The sequence below is a fragment of the Branchiostoma belcheri genome, unplaced genomic scaffold (genome assembly GCF_001625305.1).
Source record: "Branchiostoma belcheri isolate BF01 breed outbred unplaced genomic scaffold, Haploidv18h27 scaffold10, whole genome shotgun sequence".
Taxonomy (NCBI): Eukaryota; Metazoa; Chordata; class Leptocardii; order Amphioxiformes; family Branchiostomatidae; genus Branchiostoma; species Branchiostoma belcheri.
In genome coordinates this window covers 4398290-4423825 of record NW_017802380.1, presented here as the reverse complement: position 1 = coordinate 4423825, position 25536 = coordinate 4398290, and the positions used below count along the sequence as shown (strand labels likewise).

Here is a 25536-nt window from a genome sequence, read left to right as displayed (position 1 = left end):
TTCCGCGAGGAGGTTTTACTATGGTTCGAAACATTTCTGTCAGCAGCTGTTTCTCGCGATCGGCTGGACGGATTTGTCTGTGGTTCGGTATACGTATTGCTATTGGGCTGCAGATGATGCAGAACGTTTTTGTTTAATTGCATATGTGTTTATGGGCGTCGAAATAAAAGGTTTTTTAAGTGCTCCGGACACCCCCGCCATGCTGAAAATGGTAATTACCATGTTGTTAAGGAATGGGGCGGTTGCAGTTTTGGGTCTTAGCATTCAAAAGGGGTCAAACAGAGGGGTGTCTGCTTCCGATAAAAATGTTGGGTGACGGCGCAGCAATGACGGCGCGGGATGACGGCGGGGATAATGGCGCGGGTGACGGTGCAGGCTGTCAGACTGTGAGACACGTTAATCAACAGTCCATACCGAACCAACCGTCAGTAGCCATCAAACATACAAACATATTACGCACATAACTTCATACTACACACAAACAAATAACCTAAACCAATAGAACACAAAAAAACCCGGAGGTTTGAAATCTACGATTTCCCTTGTTTCTCTTTTACATGTATTTACGAATAAATCCACGGTCTAATGAGCATTAGCATGATAGCAGTTTAAGGCATCTCTAATCTCCAAGCAGATATTGGGTGGAAGCTCTGGCAGCCAAACACTTGGGGTGTATGAAACATCACTATCTTCAGGCTTCAGCCCCAACTTAAGATCTCATAGATCTTCTACGCTTAACAACATGTTGCAATTGCTATATATTTCTGCAACTTATAGAAAGGCAAAGATGATGATATTGAACTGTCTTTTAAATCTCCAAGCAGATCCTTGGGTGGCAAAAGACAGTATCAAATTGGCCAGGCCAGAGAGGGTCCAATATACCACCCAAGCAGACCTCACTCACTCACTCAAGGCCGCATGCTTCCATGGGGAGCGTAGCGCCTCGGCATATGGATCTCCAGGTGGTTCTGTCCTGGGCTGCCTCCCACGCAGTGTCGAGGTTGAGGGAGACAGTCAGAAGATCATCCTTCAGTTGATCGCACCAGGTTCGTCGTGGGCGGCCTCTAGGACGGGACCATGTAGTGGGGGCCGACTCTCTCAGTAGAGCAGCAGGCTCCAGGGGGGGCACCGCCCGAGCAATATGGCCAAAGAGCCGGAGCCTGGCCAGCCGTATCTTACTGGTCAGGGGAGGCTGTTTGGTGATGTCACGCAGGGTGGCGTTGGATACTCGATCAAACCACCTGATGCCGAGCAGTCTTCTAAGGCATCTGGTGTCGAAGGCGTTAACACGGAGTTCATGGGTGGCTGTTAACGTCCACGTCTCAGCGTTGTACATGAGGATGGATAGTACCAAGCTGTTGTAGAGCCTAAGTTTGGTCTGTAGTGAGAGCTTCCGGTTGCTCCAGACGTTGTCCAGGCTAGCCATCGCAGCGGAGGCACGGCCGATGCGGAGATGGATATCGGCGTCGCTCCTGCAGTCCGAGGTGATTGTGCCGCCGAGGTACGAGAACCGCTCTACAGATTCAACCTGGCGGGCGTTGATCACAGGACCCGGGCGGGGGGCCTCGAAGTCACTAAGGCACTGTACCTTGGTCTTTTCCCAACTGACCATCAACCCAAGTGGTTGGGTTTCCGTGTCCATGGCCTGTAGGGCAAGTTGGAGGACTTCGAGTACCTCGGCCAGGATTGCCACATCATCTGCAAAATCCAGGTCTGTGACGGTGAGATCACCAAAGCTGACACCGCAGTTGCACTGCTCCACAGTTCTCCCCATGACGTGGTCTATCGCAACGTTAAAGATGGTTGGGGCTAACACACAGCCCTGTCGGACGCCGCTTTTGATGACGAAGCTGTCAGAGAGTAGACCGTTTACTTTCACACGGGAGGACGTGTTAGAGTACAGTAGAGAGAGCAGGTGAACCAGCTTGGCAGGGACACCTAGGGCCTTGAGTAGAAGCCAGAGAGCATTCCTGTCCACCGAGTCGAAGGCCTGTTTCAGGTCGACATAGGCTGCATACAGCGGTTTCCTGAATTCCCGTCTTTTCTCGGCAAGTAGGCGGAGAGTGAGAATCCTGTCCACCGTGGAGCGGCCAGGGGTGAAACCGCTTTGCTCCTGTCTTTGCTTGCGGAGGAGAAGAGGTCGCAGCCTTGCGAGCAGGATGTTAGCAAACACCTTCCCGGGCACGCTGAGCAGGATGATCCCTCTATAGTTGCTGCATACATCTTCGGGCCCTTCTTCCAAAATGGAAGGATGACTCCCAGGAGCCAGTCCGCTGGAACAGTGTCGCTCCTCCAGATGATAGTGAAGAGCTGTTGGAGCTGTCCTGCAAGCGAGTAGCCACCATGTAACAGCAACTCTGGGGTGATGCCATCATCCCCTGCAGCCCTGCCGGGTTTAAGCTTCCCTATTGCCTTGACCACTTCCTCCAAGGTGGGGGACCCGTGGGAACAGAGTCGTCCTCAATGGCCGTGGCAGCAAGTGCATCCAGGAGAGGAGAAGGGGGAGGCGCTGGGCGGTTGAGCAACGTCTGGAAGTGCTCCCTCCAGCGCTCCAGCTGTTGCTCTGGGGTGTCAGGGATGGTACCATCCATGGCTTTCACAGCAGCAGTAGACGAAGATGTTTTCCCCGATAGAGTCCTTAGAGTTCTGTAAACAGAGCCTTGGTCACCTCTACAAGCAGACCCTAGGGTGGCCAAAGACCCCATTCGCCAAATGGATACTGCCTGGCCAATTTGATACTGTCTTTTGCCAATCTAGGGTTTTCTTTGAGATTTTCTTTTAATAGTATGATATCTCTACACTAGAACTACATTGTACTTAGCATCTCTCTTTTGGTAACAAGTGTGCCTCCTGGTGGTGTAAGAAGGGACTGCAGAACCCCCGAAAGGCTGCATGTCTAACACTTCAAGACTGGTTGGAAGCACATGAAGCATTAGACTAAGCAAGTTATACACTAAAATCTGTGTGAGAGACCAAGGGACAGTCTGCACACTACAGCAGATGGCAATCAGCACCAAGGACAGGTCTACATGATTGATGGCTACCTTTCTCCCTTCCACTGGTGTCATGCAATACTGACATGCATTGTCACCATCAAATTACACATCAGCACAGCAAGTGTGGGGATACTAAAATGAAGAAGATGTAAAATGAAGAAGATCTCAAACAACTTGTAATGTCCACAAACATCTTTAATAAAGCATTTCAGACACATACACTCTCAGATTATAAGCAACAAAGGTCGCATTCAATTGATTGGATTAAAGAAAATTGTACCTTGAAAAGGTACTTTGACACCTTCATTCATCAGTCATCATGATTAGAATCAGTTTCAAGCTACTACCTTGTTTCTATAGTTTCCATACTTCATAATTTCAAACTTTTGAAAACAGCAAAATTTGATAGCAATGCTTTGGTATGATATGATCATATAAAAAGAATTCTTAACTCACTTGGTTATCAAAATACAGTACTGATTATCATATTCATTAACATGATCTTTGGCTATCTATGTATGATACAGTTATACTATATAACGTTACATATATGACATGCAATCCAAATACAAAACATTTGTAGTATTTGAATCCATTCTTGCTTAAAAATATATCAGGTCCTATCAAATAGGAATATTGACTGCATGAACTAAAAGATAAGTCACTCGACATCATTTTAGAATTCCAGTCAATTGTCACTTTTCAAGGAGTATATATACAGTTTACCGTTGGTTGAACCATCATACACAATTACCAATTTGGAGGTATCTAAAAGAATCTGCATATGTTAGCACACTAGGGATACTCGTACATACACTATGGTATTGCCTAAATAGTGTATTTTTCAATTCTGTACAATATTTTCTTTAACGATTTATCATAAATGTTTCCTTTAGAATTTTTGCAACATACAATTTTCATCTTTCGTGATTATGACAAGAGGGAAAATCAAAAATGTACAGCAAATATCACAAAAAAACATTACTGTTGTTACAGTATGTGTCCACATATCTCCATGGCAGTAAACTGAACATCAGGCAGTATATAAAAATCAAGATACTGAACATAAATTTAAAACCAACTTGCCATAGTCAACTTTTTCATGACAACCGACACTCAAAGTCATTTATGACATTCTAAGATAAATGAGTTGAGGATCCAGTTTGGTCACAATATTATTAGACATATCATATGAAAATTCAACAGTGCACACAGAATCTATGAAATCTAGAAAAAAAAACATGAAAACTAAAACTGACTTTTAAGGTACAATGTATAACAACATATCAGATATGTATAGAAATGTCCTTAAATTGTACATTTTCATCAACTGGGCAGCTTTGAAAAATAAAATGTTCTTGGTTGAATTCCTGCTGCAAAGTCTGCCTTGTCCCCCCGACAACCAGTGTCGGTCATGGGACTAGGTAGGTAGGTTGAATTTTACACCTGCAGCTCTGAAAAAGCTGCCTGACTCTGCAGGTTAAAGAAGGATAACTGATCCTCAATGTTTTCCCCACTGTAACAGCCACTTTCAGGAGTTATAGCCTCCTTACTAGGTTCCTTTGGAACGTATTGTCCCTGTGGAGGTTCTGGGATGTGGAGCTTCAGGTTGGGCCTGTGTGGCTGCTCCATGGGTGTGACATGCTCCATGTATACCTGCTGGTTGTTTATCATATCCCCATAGGGCGATTGCCATCCGACTTGGTCCTGCTGGTGGCCATACAGTGGGAACTGGACTGGTTCTGACTGGTAAGGAGGACCCGCTGGTTGTACCATCATATCTCGGTAGACGTATGGTTCAGGTTCTCTGTACAGCTGGGCATCAGGCTGGGGTAGGAAGGGGTCGTACTGGATGGTGCCGTTGTTGAGCAGGTTCATGGGGATGCTGTGGCAGTAGCCCTCATCATCAACATCGTCAGGGCAGACCTTGGCCTCATCTTCGACCATCACATTGACATCCGCTGGCGTCTTGGCTGATGTTTCCTCTCCTTTGTCAGTGGGGTTGGTTTCGACCTTGCCGTTTGAGTTGGCTTTGCTGTGGCTGCTGTTCCCGTTGTCTCTTTCAGAAGTGCTCACGATACGACTGATGAACCAGTTAGGTTCTGCTTTGTCCTTTGCCTCCATCTTCGCAATTGCGCTCAGCAACTTGCGTCCTGGAACACGTAAGACAGGAGAATTAGAATTAGGAGAAACAGTTCACATTTCTACAGGTGAACATTGTACAATGCCAAAAGCTCACATTGAGCTACATTTAGACCATAGTAACAGTTGTTTGAGCAGTATTATATACAAATGTAGAGATTTGTCATACCAATGGAATAGAATAAAGAGTATGAAATGAAACATCTACCTGACTCTGTGCTTCCGACTTGCTCAGCGACGTCGATGTGCACAGCACCCTCCATGCTGAACTGGGAGTGTCCATGGATGTGGCAGAACAGTGCTGGCATGCTCTACAGGGAAGGATGATCATTTTAAAATCAACTCCTGAATATGCAATCTTGTACACTTATTGCCAAGAACATACAACAGCCCTCAAAATGTCAGCCATATACATTATTGTAGTCAAGTTTAATGAATAGAAAGTTGGTGCCAAAGATAGACTATAGGAATACATTGTCTTTTAGCATAGACAATGTTAAACCTCAATCAATCCAGTTTCCTGCCTTACCTCCATCAGCTTGAATGTCCTGGCGATCTCCAGTGTTGCCGGCACGTCTGTCTTCCTGCTGTAGGGGAAGTAGACGTTGATGAACTTGGACATGTCCTCGTCCCTGCTGTGCAGAAGCAGGTTGATGTGTTTCAGCCCTCCTGTGAACAGGTCGCCGCTCGGCTCAATCTCCTGGAGATGACATGACTTCTTGTCTCCCTTGGTGGCTGCAGGGAACAGTTTGAGTTTGATTAAATTGCATTTTGAATAAGTAAAAGAAGCTCAAGAACAATGAGGTGACAAGTCTTGTCTTTGATTACTACAAAAAAGAATTGGTTTGATTTTGATATTTTTCAATTCTACACCCTTGTAATGAAAGAAGACAGCAAAGTGACAATACATTCTGGAGGAACAGCAAAAAATGTGAGGTTCACTGTCTAAATGCTGTTGATATGGTTACCAAAAATTCCATGTAATACAGGGTTTGTAAAAATGTACTACACACACAGGCATACATGCATTCTAGCTTTGCTTTGCCTTATTTTTGTGCAATATACATTGTATGATATACATGTATATTGCTATTCATGGGAATCTGTAGGCACATAAATTGGTCATTTCCTTTTGCCATACATTCACAATACAATCAGGTTTGAGTGAGTAACAATACTGTAGACAGGAATAGTTGGTAGCCTCACCTTTAAACTTGGTCCCTGCAGAGCAGATGACGATAACATAGTCCACACCGTGGATGTGACTCACAAGCCACTCCATGGCCCCTAACTTGGAGATGTCCTCCGTCTTGTGCAGGTCCAGAATCACCTGGGAATACAATTTCATGGTGTGTAAACTCACAACTGTACAATACTGCAATGATGTATTTTAGTCTAATCAAACTAAGCATGTACATGTACACATACATGTACAACATCAAGCGATAAGCTATGATGATGAACATTAAATATTATGATGGGGGTACTGAATACATCTAGAGGAGTCAGAGTAATTACCTATACTAGTAGCTATAGTAAAGAACAGGACATTCTGATATATCAGAATGAGTTATTACATAGTTATTGTGACACCCAAACCAGTGTTCTCTGTCCCTACCTGACAGTGACACTCCCTCTGCAGGTAAGCGGCGAAGCACAGCACGACAGTCCTGTGTTCCACACAGTCATAGGAGGCCAGCAGCAGAACTGTCTTCTGCCGTATGTCAGGCAGGGAATCTAAAAACAACAACAGCAACAGACACAATCAAAACTTCTAGATTGTAAAGTTGAAATTCTCTGAACAATAATTTCAATTCCAGTAAAGGACTTAGAGAAGCTCAAACAAAAAAGGTGAAGTAGTGGGGTTATGATATACATGATACAGATTGAGTTATAACTGATTATAGAGAAAGGATAGTACTCTATCTTTGATTCATCAATGCAGTGTTTGTAGTACAGTTATTTGCTCCTCTCTGTCAAAGTCTTACGATAGCTGCTAAACTAGTATAGACTTGGCCTAATGTACTGTAATAAGCAGGTTTCCTACCTGTCAAAGTCTGGACAGATGGAAGATATCTGCCTTCTGTGGGTTGAAGGTTGTTGTCAGTGTCACCACAGATCTTTGGTATCTGGGGACCTACATGGAAAAAATGTAAAATTAATTCATATTATTATGGATATAATATTCAGTAGATTTAGTTTTGCCTAACTCTCATTTAAAGTACAGCAAGTTATAATCATACATGTACATACGTCGAGGGTGTTTCCAGCAGCACACGAGTATGATGATCAGCACAACGGCAGCTACCACGCCCCCAGCTGCAGCAGCTCCGTGCCTCCAGCTCTCGTCGCGGGACACAGGTGATGTGACACTTGGACCACTGTCTGGTGTTGTTGGAGGAGGGGGTGGTGGTGGTGTTGGTCTTGTTGTTGATCCTTTTGCATTCGGGATGAAAAAAGGCTTACCTTAGATGTTTCTCTGGCTTTGACTTAACTGACTTTGACTTATTGGATACACAATTAGGATAAACTTGACACTATAGCTATTCTTCCTGTGTCCCTTTTTGGGCTACTAACATGGTACCAGTGGAATTTGAATTTTGAATTACCTTACAGATTGACTAGTGTTGTTCTACATGTGTTATGTGCTAGGGTCAGTATACTACCTAGTTACGTAACAAAACCCTTATCTCTTTTGCTAATGCTTACAATGTACAAGTTACCACTTTTCCAATGATATGGATACAGATGTGTTACACTTACTTATAAACAGCTTCTTTGAGTAAACTAAACAGCTCTTAAAATATTGCACAAAACATGAGTTTACCTAGAGGTAAGTCGATCGTGAAGAAGCCTTCAGGTGCACCTGGCATGTCTGCTGCTTTAACCTGAAACAACAACAAAGTGACTGACATGATTTTTCTAGCCAAGCATTTGAAGTATTTCTCACCTCACCTGAAGTATTTGTACCTTCTTGTCATCTCTAATTAACTTATTCAACAAGCAATACATGTACCTTCCACCTGTTGTTTTGCAGTTGTGGTCTCTCAAGTGTTACAACCCTTAATCAATATAAAATCAGTCCATCAACTTACCCTAAACTGCCAGCTTCCTTGTCTTATCATATCCACGGGCAAATCCAGTGTGACCCATGGAAAGCCTTTGTTGCTTGGTTTCTGTAAATAAAAGAAAATCATTTCATTTCTGAAATCTTTTCTGGGCAACAAATAGGCAGGTAGACAAAATGGATGTATTATGAATGAGGGACAAATAGTTTAATAATGTCTCAGAGTTTTGGGGGTGAATACTTAGGAGTAACATTACTTAGGAGTGACTTACTGTATCATAAGTCCCGTGAAGGCATAGCACTTCACCATTGATGCATACATTAACAATGTACTGCTGTATGCATTGTGGGGACATGAAAGTTAAGTTGATGAAAAAGCCATCATCACTGTCAGTAGTGACCAAGTCCGTGATGTTTGGAGTCCAATTTCCTGCAAAACACACACATTTCCATCCATTATGTACTGCTTTCTTTTCATATTGTGCTATATCTGTAATTTGGATAAAAATTTTCCCTATTTTGAACAGAAAATTGCTACAGCTGATACACGAAACAAAATGAAATGGCCAGGAAGAAAACATAAAAATTCAGAGCTTTTTCAACCGTTTACCTTGTAAGCTAGTGAAAGACTTCACGGTGTTTGTAGCATCTGTGTACCGGTCATCAGATACCTGTTAAAAACACAGGAGGTTTAAATGTACAAAATATTCAAGACAGAGTGTTGATAATAACAGTGGTCTAATGTCAGCACAACTTCAGGTAGTATATGAAATCTCATCCACATAATGATGTGCAGTCTCATCAGATACATTATTGGTTTATTGTTTATTGGTTTAAAACTCTCCTTTAGCTGCCCACCCGAGGGTGACAGCTATTCTTCCAGGAGAGAGTATACACATAAACGTAACAAAACATCAAAACACATACATATATACATCATCATATTTACATCATCATACACAGTATATATACAATTAATATTCAATCTTAGTTTACTGACAATTCTGTATAGCTTGTTTCAATCTGTCTTTGATGAGAGTTTTAAAACTGGTAGGTATTGATCTTCTGATATGACATGGAAGTGTGTTATACAGTTTTGAGCATCTGTAGAGGAAAGATTTAGTAGCTGCCGATGTTCTTGGCTTTGGCAGCTTAAAATTATTCCTTGCTGCAGATCTCGTACTGTAACCGTGCTGGTTAGATACAAGCTGTAGTTTACTGTAAAGTGTTGTTGGTTGCTTATAGAAAAGCAACTTGTGGAAGGTACACATGTTGTTAACATAGAGTCTGTCACCAACAGTCAGCCATGATAGCACACTGTGCATATGCTTCACCGATTTCCGGTAAGTTCCGGTATTATTGATACAAAATGAATAAATAATGGAGGGTGAAAGATGAGACTGACCTTGACCTGGTACTCGTGGTACGGCTGTACAGGCTGGAATGTATGGCTGACACTGGGACCAGAATCATGCTGTGGAGAAAATGCAATGAAGATGTGATTTTGCCATTGACCAATGATCACTCAAAGTTATAAGTTGTGGAAGGAACAGAACAGGTATACCTAAGGATTTCTGGTAACATTGAATAGCACAATATATATCAAAGATTTAATTTTTCTTTCTTTTCAACTAAACATGCATGTTAATTTGGGGAATTATAGTTTCACTTCTGTACCTTGAGAAAAAGTGTTTTTACATTTATTTGTTTGACATTTACAACTTTTGACTAGTCTTTAATATGTGTCTTCTGAGCAGGCAATGGTGCAAACCCCCAATGATGTGACATTCAAGCTGTTTCATAATTTGTTTGGGACACAAAATGTACTACTTACAGTGACAGAGACACAGGCATCATCCATGCAGACCCTATAAGAAGGGACACCATCACCAGCAGGGAATAACACATCAGCAGTGCAGGTCCACATGTCCTCTGTGATGGCAAGGGAGTCCACAGGAGGGGCCCAGTCTGTAAATTAGTCACAAAAGGATAATTATTTAATCTATAATGTGCTACTCATAGACAATGAAGCAATGGAACTTCAGAAAGGAGAGCTGATAGCACAACTTTGAATAACCCGATTTTTAAAATCTAGAATGACCATGGCCTTACCTGTTACTTCAAAAACAGTTGGACAAGTTCTCTGTCTAAAATCTCCTCGGACCTTGTAAAGGAAGACAGAAAGGATCGGTAAATGTAAGAATGACCTACCTTCCATTTGACATTAAATTTGCAATTTGCACAATTCAGACTTTCATATATAAGATCACATCAATGAAGATTTAGTCATCTTGAGTCTGTCCTAATCTAGTTTGAGCATCATTACTTGTTGTTACTTACTTTTCTAGGTCTGACCAATCTAAGAGGTTCAAAGTAAATACATGTAATCACAATCAACAGTTACTCATCGCATCAACATACCTCAAAGAGATACTTTCTTGGAGGGATTTCATCATAGTGAAGCTGCACGACTTGGCTGTCAGTAGGCTGGAACAGGAAATGATAAACATTACTCCTTAAAAGTCAGGGAATGACATCGTTCCTTGTACGTAAGGTGTAAAATGTGCTTCTAAGATGTCAATGTATGTATTTCAATGCTTCTGACTTTTTGTGCAAACGTTACTATGTAAAGTCCATTAATGCATCCAAGAGCCTGTTTTAGAAATGATTTGCAAATAGACTTTAAAAATGTACTACACAACAAAATAAAAAGAATTTAATTTTCAGTACATGTATTTGGTGAAGCCCATCTACCAGATTTTGCTATCCATAGAGAGTATCATGCCAGGTTTAAATCATGGTTAATGGCAAATGTTTGATTTGTACCTTAGGAACCAATCTATATGGACCTCCAGGCAAAGTTGCTACAAGTCCGTCACACTTTTCTCTCCAGGTCTCACAGTTGAAGTCAGACTTATTACACTTCATGTTGCTTATGAAGATATGATATTGAAGGACACCATAATCATGTTGAGCAACCGGAAAGTTGACATCCACACTTCTCCCAGCCACAGTGATATTGATATTTTTGGGGATCCATGCTTCTGTTGAAAAGAAATACATGTACATACAATCATGTAGTTTGAATTGAATATAATGTTAAGTAGCAAAGCTGCAATACAGTTTGTTGCAAAGAATAGAAATATATTTACAGATACATGTATATTTACAGATATAAAACAGATATTCACTTACACTATATAAAAGAATGACATATAATCATGGACAGACAATAGAATAGAAACAGAATGATGTTCTTACCAGGTCCACAAAAAGACAGATCATCTGCATAAAGTTCTGTGCAGCCTGAACATAAACAAACAACAAACACAGTCAACTTTCATTACAACATGGAAACATGTTAATCAACATGACAACAAGCTTAACACCCAAAAATAATTCATCATCATGTTATATGTTCATTTTGTTTCCCACAACCAGTAAACAAGGTAAGAGACATTACTCACTGTGAAAAATTTCAATGTCTTAACAGTATGACTTTGAGGAAAAACTTACTCCGGGGTGTTACAGTGATTCTGGCTGGTGGAGCCTCCTCTGGTGTGTCATAGTTCATCGGCAGGGAGTAGACAGACACGACATAGTTTCCTCCTTCGAAAATGGGGAAGAATGTGTGGTTGTAGATTGTCTGGGAAGAGAGAGAACAACAATATTACATTCTAATTGAAGCACATTGAAACACAATTTGTTATCAGTACAACATGTTATGGTGGACCCTGTATGGTGATCAGAAAACTGTGTGTGTTTTTTAGTTCTGTCTGACCAGTTAGGTAAGAAATGTTGTAACCTTACCTCACCATCCGCCTCCACTGACTGAGGAATGATGACCTGGTAACAATTATTGTCTTGATGATCTGGTCTTAGTATGCTGGCTTGAAAACCTCTTAGTTCACGGAGTCCTGTTGGTATAAAGACAGCACATTCTCATAAACTTGAACTTGTCTTTTTTTTTCACAACCATAGAATATATTTCATCAGGTTAGATGGAAACCTGATAGAAAACATGGGTAGGGAAATGTAGTTCTCTTCCGTAGTGCATTCTTACCTTGAGCTGCAGCTCTCCACTCCACAGTCACACCTTCACATCGCCTGTCAACACCATTGACTGTGCAGGTACCGTTGATCCGTCCTGCCACTCTGAGATCAGTAGGGGAAGCTGGGACCCAAGGTAGGTTAAGACCCTCAAATGGCCATGGGTCACAAGCTAGAGGATAACATCAGTGACAAAACAGTCAGTAGAATATATCAACAACCAAACCATCAAGTAAAATAAAAGGATAATAAAAAAATAAGACACTTTCATACATGTATATCTAAAGGAAAATTAGATAGCATTAAAGAAACTTTAAACTTACAAAACCACTCCCCTATAAAAAAAAACCAGCAAACTCTAAGAAAATATTTCCTTTTTCTCCAATATACATGTACACACTTACTCATGTACAGGAAAAGGAATACAGTATAAGCTACTGATTATAGCTGTTCATTATATCTGCATTAAAAGTATGATAATGCTTATCTCCACTTACGCCCAGATTGTGGGTAGTCATCTGCATCTCTTCTGCTCCTCTCTGCAGCACACTTTGCAAGACATGTCAAATCCCCCTGGAAAATAGAATAACAAGTCAGATGGATTTTGGATATTACAATGCACTGTGAAATTATACAATGTATTACTCAATATATAATCAAAATCTGAAAGTGTCCTTCTTTTATTTGAAAATGGTAATAAACAGCCTGCATTGAAACCGGGAGAGTTACATGATGTTACCAAACTTTGAATCCAGCTTCAGATACCTTCACAACAGCATTAGTTAAGAGATAATCTCTCTGAACTACATTGCTTTGTATACCCTTAAGGACAATATGGAATTGGACTAGCCAGTACATATAATGTCTCATGACAAACAAACTGTGTTTTGCCAAGTCAGACTTATCTGGCCTATTGCCAATTACATGTACAACCTTACTCAAACATTCTTTACATCATGTAGAAGTACATATGTTGAGTGGCATCATGTTTGCCAGGCCACCATGTCTTTAGTATTCCATGTATGCCTTAATCTACTTTTACTACAACTTTTTTCTGACCATGACAGAATGTGCTTTGTCAGTTTTTTAAGGTACTGGCCATGGTAGGATGACTCACACACAAGGAAGTGGCAGAGACTCTCTAATCTCTCTATCCTTCTTGGTGTAACGCTATATAATGGTATAGTGCATGTAGTTTACAGTAGAGGATAATCTGTGGCAATCTTGATTAACCAAGGCACAAGAGTAGAAATTGTCAGAGATCTGAGAAAAGGTATCTGGGCAAATGATATTATCTGCACATTATAAGTAAGACAAAATCTGTTGAAAGGACACTCCCCTACATGTGTATGACTGACTCGACAGTTTTATACATATATTGAAAGAGGCATTGATTACTATAAGCACAAAGCATCTTTATTCCGTACTCAGTAGGTTCTTCTTTCTTAAGGTTCTCCTTCCCTAATATCCATGTCAACTTTATCATTGACAGAGGCATGTTCTCCTTCCCTTATATCCATGTCAACTTCTCCCTGGCACATTTCCAGGCTGCCACTTGGAAAACAAGTCAAGTTAGAGGAAGTTGGAACTCCAGAAGCTCATGTTGTGAACAGCTGATAACCTGGCCTGGAGCTGACTCAACACTCAACTATCGCTGAGCTCACAGTTTAGTGACTTAAGATAAAATAAGAGTGGCCAGTCACCAAAAAAAAGTGCAAACCTGAGTGTTTAAAACTCCCGAAGTTAAACTAGAATGCCAACATCTGTGCTCCAGAAGCCTCAGAATACATACATATGCATGTACACTGTATGTCATCTAATAATGTATATACTTGGACATAGTATGTTAAAGTGGAGAATGTAGGGACAGAGTAAAGCAGAACAAGTCTGGTTCTCATGATCGAAGTGCAATCTCCATGTAATGTCTTGACAGTGATTCAGATGTAATATATACTGCATCAGCAATATCAACTTTCTCTATGCTGCATGTGGGCTCATTTTTATCCAGTTTTACTTCCTTCAGATGGTTATCTATAATGAGCTGACTGACAGGAGATGGAATGAAACATAGGAAATGGAGTTGCTGACTTCTGCACATGTCCAGCTGCAGATTTCATCAGCACTAGCGCTGACTGTACAAAATATAACTGCTGTTCAACAAGAGAACTTTATTTTGAAATTTTGCATATTTTGTTTACCACTCTAAAGCTGCCAGCAGCTAAGCTTACACTTTATTACAATAATACCTGAAATACCTAGTAGTAGATTAAATGAATAATTCATAAACCTGAAATATCTACATTGATACAATAGGTTCAAATGAGATGAAGAGTGATACCTGAGCCTTAATACTGAAGACTTTTCCCAAGCATGGGTAACATTGTAATATTACATGCATCAGGCAACATGCAGTGTTAGCAATTAAGTCAAAATTTGTTTAGGATTAACTACATACTAGACGATAAACTACAAATGTACACAGAAGAAGAAACACAAAATTGTACAGGTCAGGTTTTTTAATTTAATTTGATGCCTGGTATAAAGGACAATTTGAATGTTTACAGTTGAAGCAACTAGTACCTGTAATATCAATGTCCTGGACAGCACATCAAACACACTCATCTGGTCTATCAAAATTATTCTAACCAGGAGAAACACTCTGGTCTTGTAAAACCCTGTAAAAGACTATTGTGGAAACCAAATACATATATATAACATTAACTCAGAACTGCTGTATACTAGTAATACCACCTTGATCATGATCATGAATGACACAATTCTCCCTTCTGTTTACGTTATAGCTCAACCATGCCCAATTAACAACACTTGCAGTTCAAATATTTCACTGAGGCCTTTTATCAACTACCTTGCAGGTAAGGCTTGGCATCTTGCACAATCAGGCAGGTGTTTACTCTTCACGTACCAGGTACTGTAGCTATGGCAACCACACGCAGACGTCACTGCTAGTCAAACAATAGCTGGACTGCTCCCCTGACCTTACATACTGACTGTTGTGAACTAAGTTTTACTGGAAGGATTAATGGAAGTTCTAAAAATCTCTAGCCTGGAAAAAAACAAACCAAAAGGATTTTAAGCTGTATTCCACATGTAGAGGCAGGTTAACTTCACAACACACACCTAACCTCTAAAACATTTTTTTCTTCAATCACTTCCTGTTGGTATGCATGACTGCATGCAGCTTCTTTCAGCCTTTAAAAGCTAGGTTAGTGATATGTCAAGGTCAATTACATCATTTAGGGCGGTCTCCTTATCTATTCCCATGATTTTTAATCAGATGTAACGTTATAAGTACTAAGTGACACCAACTGTAGTATGTATATTATAAGAAGTAATCACTCTCATCACTCTTATTTAATTAGTTTTCAAAGATTGCTTAATCCTAAGCGAGTAAACGAGGGTGAGTGATTACTTCTTAGTAAATAGGAAGTGGGAGTGACATTGAGTCACTAGTGCCTAGGCTAAAGATCAGATTCACAGTAACTTTGATTCAACCCAACCCTGACTGCCACATGCCCAGTGTATCATCAAACTATCAGAAATGCACTTTGCAAAAACAGCAAAATAATATAGTTAAGCCTCAGCTGCCATTTCTTTATTGTGAACATCCTCTTCCTCTACATTTTGCAACATAACACTAAAACTATGCTCGACTTCCGATCTACATAAAGGAGATGGGGAACTGTTTGTGTGGAGACTGCAAGTCAACTTCTGTTCTGCTGAGACGACAATATACCGGTAATATTAGATACTTGCCAACCCCGAGTCCTCTCTAAACATGACAAGTGTTCCACTTCCTGTAGCAATAACCCACAGTGATAGCCAACCCTTAACACAGCTGCAGCACACCAACAACAAACACTGCAGGATTTCTCAGCACACCTTCAATTTTCTGTCCACAACATTGACATTTACCATGACTGAATTGATCAAACAACACATACAAGGTTTTTAGCCTCTACCAGGCTTGAGGGCGCGGCTGGAAATAGTAGAAATTGGCAAAATAGAGAGATCACACGCCGAGGGAGTTTAGCCATCCATTTTACAGTTTGCCGGCCCACTAAACTCCCTCGGCGTGCTATCTCTCTATTTTGCCAAATTCTACTATTTCCAGCCGCACCCTCAAGCCTGGTAGAGGCTACAAGGTTTTACTTTCAAGGGCAAAATATCTTCAATATCTAAGGTGATGATTTGTTCAATATATTTTCCAAAGAAATGGCCTCCATTGCCAAGCAATAACCAAAAACTGGCAACATTTTTATTTATTTCATAAGTAAGCAATTAACACAATTAGCAGATGGATATATTGCTTCCAACTACTAAGAAAGAGACTAGACTTTTGTACATTTCCTTCTTACTCATGGTCACAGTACACTTAGCTTAAAAAATGTAGTTCAGACGTCATGTTCGTGTTGCCTAACATAAAAGAAGCTCTGGTTACTGGCCGCTGCAACAAATGACATTCATGGCAACACAGGTATCGTTTTCACCTGAGGTATTGACATGACATGAACACTTGTCACGCACGCAGCAAGAATTTACACACACCTGTCCCTCTTTCACCTGTGTCTGGAGGTTACCTACTAGGCTATTAAGACGTGATACATACATAAGAAGTGGCCCACACTCCAGTAATTTACAGATGGCTGTAACTTTTATAGCAGGCGATCTTAAGTTCGCTCGGGCGATTGTTACTTTGAACGTCAGGCAGGTATGCACACCTTCACGCCCAACGCCCTTAAGGCCCTTAATGCCCATCCGACCGTGACCTCCAAGTCCAAAGGTATCAGATCTAACGTTTTCGTTTTTATTTCCAGTGAAAAGCAGTTCCACGATTGACCTGTCAGTCGACAAGTGCTGTAATGTCAGTCTCTAGTGGAAAATTTTCAACAAGACCGCCCGGGGCGCCTGCCCTGTACCGTGTTTCCAGCCCGAACTTTTCCTGGTTGCTTCGGTCTGGCCACTGCGCTCTAATTGCACGACGCAGTCACGATTTCATATCAATATTACTGTGTACACTCACCTTGACGTTGCACGTCCGCAGACACCGCAGATCGAGCCCTTGTTTCCCCGGAACCACCAACAGGACAGCGGTGAGCTGGAGAAACAGCCCCAAAAGTTTCCCCCTCGCCGCCATTACGTCCCGAGTGTGATCACAACAGGATCTCATAGGTGTAAAGTGTTTTGCTAAGTGAGAAGAAACTTGCGGATTTTTCTCTACTTATTCCGTTCAACCTACAATAGACTATATTCAAGTCTTAATCTACTGAATGTGTCTTTTGAAATTTTTCAATCCAATATTCAATCTTACAAACTGAATATTTAAAGCAGCATCGTACAGTCTTGCTTTCACCTATGGGGTCATGTTAAGTGCAAACAAGTGGCCACAGGAGAGGAGGAGTTTCCTAGAAAAGCTGAGGTCTTCCGGTCAGGAGGCCTGCTGAGATAACTATGGAAACCATGTTTCGGTCGGGAATGTCTGAGCTTAACTCCAAGCAGATGTTGGATAAGGATTGTTTACACGTGATTTTGTCGTATAAACCCTCTGAGATTATAAATCAGCTCGAGATCTCTGATAACTCATTTACTAGTAGTACTATCGATATCCCCACCTCTTCATTTTCTTTCTTTCCTTCCTTCTACCTTTCTCTCTCCCTATGTGCGCGCGCGCGTGCGTGTGTGTGTGTCAGCGGTGTGTGTTTGCGTGAGTGTGTGTGTATGTGTGTGTGTGTGTGTTGTTGTTGTTGTTGTTTTGAGAAGCAAACAGTGCTTATATGTATAACTAACGTTATTAACGTTACACATAGCAAACAATCCAAAATTTTGCAGATGTAATAATCACGACGATTGAAGTGAGTCAATGGGCTATTTCATTAACTACAAGGTTCAGACAAGCGACCGAAAATGATGATGGCAACTCATTAAAGACAAAGCACATATTCAACAGAGAGGTAAATGTATTGAGACATGTATACTGAATATATATCCGTTAAGAACATTGACTTTCACTTAATCAGTTAATGTTAGTAGTAGTTACAACGATTATACGATGCATAATCATTTGACGAACACACAATACTTTCACTTTTAAATATAGTTATAACAATAACGATTGACTATGTAGTTGACTTTATAGTATACACCGTGAACAATCCTTAAATTCATCCATGATCCAGGTCTAATGCAAGAAGCTTCGTTCACAAGCGAAGGTATAAACACCACTACCCAATCTTTTACATCAATATCGGTGAATAGCTTCGATCAGGCTTCTAGGTTATTTACAAGAAGTATTTACAACCACATTCATTTCCTTCACCGATGTCTCACCTGCTCTCAGTGATATACATTTGTAATACGGCTGAACCGTTAGGTATTGTCTTTAGCCTAGACATGACCATGAGTTGTGGTGCCCAAATTCGGTTTAGTCACTCGGATAATTATTTCCCTCCTTCATTTATTTTGATAGAATGGTTCCATTTCAGTGCCGGTCCGATTTAGGCTAATGTCGACTTGAGTTTTAGGTTGTCCATGATAACATTTTTGACCCCCATTTTGTATTCTGTCCATCATGACTGGTTGTCTGATGGAACTGAATGCTCTATGTCAGTGTTATTGTGCATTTGATAGAATGGCATGTCTTCAGTCTCCTGTCCAGTCTGCGTGTATGAGCTGTAATCTTTAGATTCAGTTTCTCTGTGGTTGTTCTGTGCATCTTGTCCGTCCATGGGCGTTGAATCGGAACACATACTACCATTTTCCTCTGCACGGTCTTCCACATGATAGAATGACTCGGCTTCAGTTTCTGGCATACAACATGTACTAATACTGCATTCAGCTTCTTCTTGTTCGCATATCGTGCCATGGGTCTCCAAGCTCCTTCCACTAACATCTCTATCAATGCATTGTTCGTTGTCATATAGGTTCATGTCTGTCTCATACTCATCGCTTTCTGCGTTTGCAGCAGCGTAAGGCTGTGTCGCGTAGTGGAGGGAGTATGACATAGTCGCGCACACTGACGTCGATTTCTGAATTGCGTTTTTCCTTCGGTTCGATAGCTGGATGCGTTTCGCCTTCCTTCTTTGGAAGAACAGTGCTGTGATGAGACCTAGGGCAAGCAATGAGGTGGCCGCAATCCCAGCACCCATAGGAACCCAGTAACGAAAACCGCGCGGTGCCGAGTCCTCTTTGGACAGTGATGGGTCTGTTTTTTCACTAACCATCGTGCCAGCATTTCTCTGTGGGGAGCTAGCGATAGTTGGTGTTACAAACTGGGAGCTTGCAAATGTCGATCTCCAAGACGTGGTATGCGTGGTGCCACGATCATTGTTGGAGGAAGAGAAAAAAATCATAGCTGTGGAATTTCCTGCCACAGATGACGCAGCACAACTGGAATGTCCAAAAGAAAGTAGCACAAAACGACTGACAGCCAAAGACAATGTTGTCTTCGCTACATAGTTTGAGGAACGTGCATCTGTGCAGTACTCTTGGGGGCATTGCCACCCACCCGTTCTCATGGACTGCGTTAAGGTAATGGTAAGATTAGCTGGTTCTGAAACCGTCTCGGTTCTGTCCTCTTCCCCTAGTCTCATGGCGTGAGAGAATACTGGCTTGTCTGCCAAGGTGAACGTCACCAGGGGAGGCACTTCCCAGTACAAGTCACACGATATGTAGATAACGTCATGTTCCGACGAGAGCTCGAATGTGTTGTTATAGATTCCTGTGTGTTCTACCGTGTTCGTTTGGCGGGAAAACACGCCTAGCCTCGCTACAGGGTTAGGACAGGTGGCGTTTTCCAACCCTATGTTTGACACCAAAGTGTTTCTGAGAGAATGGGGGTGTTTGCACGTCAGTTGAAAATAATCGTCAACGTAGTCTGTTTGATAAGGAAGCCAATCCAAGGCACAAGTGCACCTCAACGGGTTACCTGCCAGTTCCCCTCTAAATGTCAGACCATCCAGTGCAGCAATTCTATTATTCTGTAGGGTTACTTTTCGAAGAACGTTCAGTCCTTTAAACCAGTCCTTTCTGACATATCTAAGACTGTTCCCATCCAGCTGTATCATGAATAAACTGGATAGTCCAAAGAATGCGTGGTCTTGTATTTGCGTAATATTGTTGTTTGAGAGATCAACAAAAAGGAGACCTGGTATTCCATCTAGATGCCCATTTCTGATTTCTGTCAATGAATTTGCGCTCAAAATTAGCTTTATTAGGCGAGTACCGCTAAAGGCACGAATCGGCATATCTGCAATGTCATTATTCCCTAGCCGAAGTTCTTTCAAGGAAGTCAGATTTCGAAAATGATAAGTGTTTATAACTGACAGAGATCCGTAGCTAAGATCCAGTTTTGTCAAATTTTGCATCTGAGCAAAAGGACTCTCTGGAACCACGATGTCCCCTATTTTGAACAAAGGATTCATTTTTATTTCCAGTTCCTTCAGCATGTGTGCACCCCGGAACCAGGCCGCCTGAACACTACCAATCCGGTTATACGTTAAACTCAGGGTTTCGAGTTTAGGAAGTTGTTCAAACGCCCCGTCTTCGATGTTAGATATCTCGTTGTGACTGAGATCAAGGTTCTTTAGCTGATCTAGCCCAGCCACAAACCAGGACTTTTCAACGCAAACGATACAGCTCCTCCAAACAGACAAATGAACCAGGTTGGGGATCTTCTCGAATGCTCCTACCGAGAACCTTGCTACGTCGCCGCGGAGGGCCAGTGCCTTTATCTGTTGAAGTCGAGTTTTGTTAAAGTTTGAATATGAAGTTATATTTGAAATCCAAGGATTAGTTTGACTTGGGTAACGTACCTGAGAATACTCTTGCAGACCGGCGCCGGCGATGAACGTTACCATGACTTGGGGTGTCACAACCAACCGTCGATGCTTGGATTTACAGCGCCAGTTGCCCGTACCACGGCGGTGTTCCTCCATTTGCAGGCGGGTTCCCAGCCCCCTCTTAACTATCAAGTTCGAGCAGAAGGCGTTCACTGATATCTCCTTAAGGCCATCTTCGTACCTTCTTTCGCGAACTTTAATATTGGAGGGATTTAAACAGAGGGCCGGACCGTTGCACCTGGCCTGAACGTTAATAGTGCTAGGAAGGAGACACGTCACTAAAAACCCGAAACAAAATAAGAACCACATTTTCACTTTTTCGTTTTAAAATATACGTCGCTTATGACGTTTTTCTCTACTAGCTGACCAAAGCGCTACAAACAACTTGTCTCTTTTCAAGTGGTTTTTGAAAAAATATCCAAAATGATTTTTGAAGAAAAAAATGCTACTTCTCCTTCCAAAATACTGAATGAAAGCTAGGAAAGCGGGGACCTATAAGCCATGCTCTGTTGTTTTATTCAAACACATCTGTGCGAATTGTGAAAAAACAAGTCGGTACAAAATGAATATTCGTGTAGGCGGACAGACGGGAACAGCCTATGGCAACTAGACCTATTCGCTCCCACGCACGGTAAGCAACAGGTAGCAAGCTTGTCCAAATGTCAGATTGTCTGGTGAACGGATTGTTTGTTTCCGTCTGGGTTCCTTCAGCACTAGACCCGAGATTGCTTCAAGCACAGAGGCAGCCTTCGGCAAATAGACTAACCTGTTCCATGAGTAAAACATTAGACAATCAGCAGAGAAAAAAACTTTTAAGACCGTTAGGCTCTTTACTGGTCAGATGTTTTAAGCTTCTACAATATATTTTTCAATGTCTGTCTCGTCGTATGTCCTTTCAGTAGATTTCGTTTTTCTGTTTTGAATAATTAGGAAATTGAAAGTGTTCTGTGAGAACACATCTCGTGTAACTATACGCATGGCGCACTCGTACTAGTAGTGGGACACAATGGCTCAGCTTTCATTCAATGCTGGCCCTGTCTGTGCCTACCTGATTTCCAATTGTCCTACTTTATGTAACAGAATGAGAAAGCGTTCTGTTGCGGGCATCGGTGTCCTAAATAGTGCACAAGGCTCCTTTGCCTTTGGGAGTTGTGTTATCATTTTGTCCTGGCTGCCGAAGGCGTATTTTCTTCCTTTTCGAGAACAAGCATCTTGTACTAAGACCTAGGCCAACCACTGCAAGGGCACAAACCACACCACCCGCTACGGGAACCCAGAAACGGTAAGCGTGCGGTTCTAAATCCTCTGCGCGTGGCGGAAGGCTGGTTGAATTTGACAAATCAGCATCATCGACAGAAAGAGCAAGAGAAATGTTATCTGTTGAGTGTCCACTCACAGACGACGCGTCACATCTGCACTGTCCAAATGAAAGTAGCATTAACCGTCCGATAGCGAGTGACAAGGTTGTCTTCGCCACGTAATTTGAACAATTTTCACCCGTCACAGACTCTTTGGGACTTTTCCACCCTCTTGTTTTCGCGGATTGTGTCAATTTAATCATAAGGTTTGCTGGCTGTGAGATATTCTCGATTCTGTCATCTTCCCCTAATCTCACTGCATGGGTAAACACGGGCTTGTCTGCCAACGCAAGCGTCACCAGAGGAGGAACTTCCCAAAACACTTCGCATTTCAAGAACACGGCATCGCCTTTAGATAAAATGTTTTCGTTGTTTACCTCCTTTGTGTACGACACGCCTAGCTTTACTGCAGGTTTAGGGCAAATGACGTTATACAGAGTTAGGTTTGACACCAACGTGTCTCGGAGAGAAGGTGGATATCCGCACGTCAGACGACTGTAGTCGGCAACGTCGTCTTTTTGATGACGTAGCCAAGCCAAGGCACATGTACACCTCAAAGGGTTCCCTGCCAATGTCACTTTAAACGTCAGGCCATCCAATGCTACGATGTCATTGTTCTGTGCGTAAATGTTTGATAGAGCTCCTAGCCTTTCGAACCAGTCTTTTCTCATGAATGTCAGCCTATTCCCACTCAGGTGTATGTCGGATAACTTGGGGAGTCCAGAGAATGCGCCGTATTCAATGTGTGTAATTTTGTTGCTTGATAAATCGATAAGTAACAGACCCGGTATTCCAATAAAATAGCCATTTCGTATTTTTGTCAAAGAATTTTTGCTCAGAAATAGATACAGTAGACCGGTGCCACGGAAGACACCAATCGGCAGGTCCGCAATGCCATTGTCGCTTAGCTCTACTTCTTTCAAGGCTGTCAGGTTTTGAAAGTGATTGACGTGGATATCTGTAAGTAAACCATGACTAAGAAACAACCATGCCAGCTTTGGTAAGTGAGCGAAAGGACTCTCTCTGTTTCCTACTTTCACCAGAGGGTTGTTTTCTATTTCCAGCCACCTCAGCTTGTCAGCGCCGCGGAACCAGGCCGCTCGGACACTTTTGATGTTGTTATAGTTCAAACTGAGCATCTCCAGTTTAGGGACATGTTCAAACGCGCCGTCTTCAATGTTGGATATTGCGTTTTGGCTGAGGTCGAGGTCTGTTAACCGGTTTAGCCCCACGAACCAAGTCCTCTTCACACAAGCGATACAACTTCTGGTGATATACAAGCTAGTCAGGTTACTAGTCAAGTTGAATGTATCTTCTGAGACATCTGCAATGTCACCGTTTAGCTTCAGCGTGCCCAGCTGTAATACACCGAATCATCTTTGTCGTTATTTAACTCTTCTGAATAGACTTCAGAACTGTTAGCTATGTTGGAGACAAGGATAACTTCTGACACGTTTATAAATCTACGACTGCATTCGACTTTCATGGTGTAATGCCTCATGATCACTGGTACAAGACACCTGGTGTCAATTTACATTATGTCCAAATTTTCAACAATTTCCTTTTATATTGTAGCCGGACGACTGAATCTGAGATCCATGAGTTTGAAAAAATAAAACGACTATGTATCTGTATGTTCTAAAATAACATAAGATATTAAAGAAAAAGAAAATGTTACAACATACCTTTTCAATCCCTTTTAAATCGAAGAGAGACATGTTGATGATTTGGTGTGTCAGACGCAGCCGTCGATGCCTGTATTTACAGCGGTCAACCTCCGCCACAGGAAGGGCGCGCAGTCCCACGACATGCGCGTCTTCCGTCCGGCAAGAGATTTTTACGAACACAGACTGTAACGTCTCCCGTCTGTCACGGACTTCGATGAGGGAAGGTTTTGCACAAAGGGCCGGATCGTTACAATTTGCCTGAACGTCTCCAATGCAAGGGAGTAAACAAACTACCGAAGCAAAACAAAAATAGATCCACATTTCTGCCCTCTTTTCAAGATATGTTGGGAGCAAGAGTTTCGTGTTACTTGCCAAAAGGGAACGAACAACGATGATACTTTTCAAGACTAACATGTCCCGAAAGATAATGATAGTTCAAGACGTTTCTTTAAATTCAAACACTTAATCGCGATGTGAAAGCCAGGGATACAGAGGACGTATAAAACCAAAGATCCTGTTGTTTTATTCACACAAACTTTTTTTGTTTTTCTCGGTGACAAACAAGTCAGTGTTTGTGGCACTTATGAAGAAAAACACCCCAGCCCGACAGACCAGTCTACGTGTGTTTACAGACAGACTCTCTTGGCTACTAGACCAATTCAAACCCACGCAGGCAGCAGCGTCAGCAGCAGGAGGCAAAGTTGTCAGATTGTCTGGTAAACAGGAGGCAAAGTTGTCAGATTGTCTGGTAAACAGATTGTTTGTTTCCGTCTGGGTTCCTTCAGTACCAGACCCGAGATTGCCTCCCTCATGGAGGCAGCTTTCGGCAAATAGACTAATCTGTTACATAAGGACAACTTCAGACAACAGAAAACTATCGGTTAGCCCAAAAGTGTTCAGCATCATCAATGATTTTAGATATACCATTACTATGTTCGTTTTTCAGGAAATCATGCTTAGTTTCACCACTGATTTACGACAAGTGACGTTACCACATCATATATCAGTGTCCCCGACTTAAAGCTGTTTTCCGATATGTTCTTAAATGTTGACAATGGCTGTCTCTTCATATAATATCAGCAATTGTGTTCAGTTCTTCCGTTTATTATTTAAGAGGGTGCTTTGGAAGCACATTCCATTTCTTGCATAACACGGTGCATCACGTTTACTAAGAGCAGGAACGAGCTGTTTAATGACAACCATGCTTCATAAATGGATCGAGTATGGAATGGTCTGTGAACTCTTCAGATGATAGCATTTCGCACTATTAACTGCATCATTAGTCTTGTCCGGTATGCGTAACTGATGTGGAAGTGCCTGACGGAGTCCCTTGATCGTTTCGAGCAGAATGTTTGTCCATTGGCAGGTATCTTGAATCAGGAGGCTTCTCATCAGTGTTAG

At 41.8% G+C, this 25536-nt stretch overlaps 2 protein-coding genes across 2 annotated transcripts; both read right to left on the bottom strand.

The window, feature by feature from the left end:
* Positions 1–3176: 3176 nt before the first annotated feature.
* LOC109470052 lies at positions 3177–17427 on the bottom strand. The gene is made up of 23 exons (XM_019768833.1): positions 17297–17427; positions 12753–12828; positions 12269–12427; positions 12016–12122; positions 11722–11851; positions 11467–11511; positions 11032–11249; positions 10627–10692; positions 10318–10369; positions 10040–10173; positions 9611–9679; positions 8816–8876; positions 8478–8635; positions 8234–8314; positions 7966–8026; positions 7392–7574; positions 7186–7275; positions 6757–6875; positions 6345–6468; positions 5668–5873; positions 5347–5449; positions 4436–5149; positions 3177–4350 (listed from the first exon to the last, which is right to left on the bottom strand). The coding sequence occupies exons 1-22, from the start codon at positions 17408–17410 to the stop codon at positions 4437–4439; spliced, it is 3069 nt and encodes a 1022-aa protein (XP_019624392.1). The 5' UTR covers positions 17411–17427; the 3' UTR covers positions 3177–4350; position 4436.
* Positions 17428–20046: 2619 nt separating this feature from the next.
* On the bottom strand, positions 20047–24186 carry LOC109469203 (insulin-like growth factor-binding protein complex acid labile subunit). Its single transcript, XM_019767650.1, has 3 exons — positions 24154–24186; positions 23047–23826; positions 20047–20094 (listed from the first exon to the last, which is right to left on the bottom strand). The coding sequence occupies exons 1-3, from the start codon at positions 24184–24186 to the stop codon at positions 20047–20049; spliced, it is 861 nt and encodes a 286-aa protein (XP_019623209.1).
* Positions 24187–25536: the final 1350 nt, after the last annotated feature.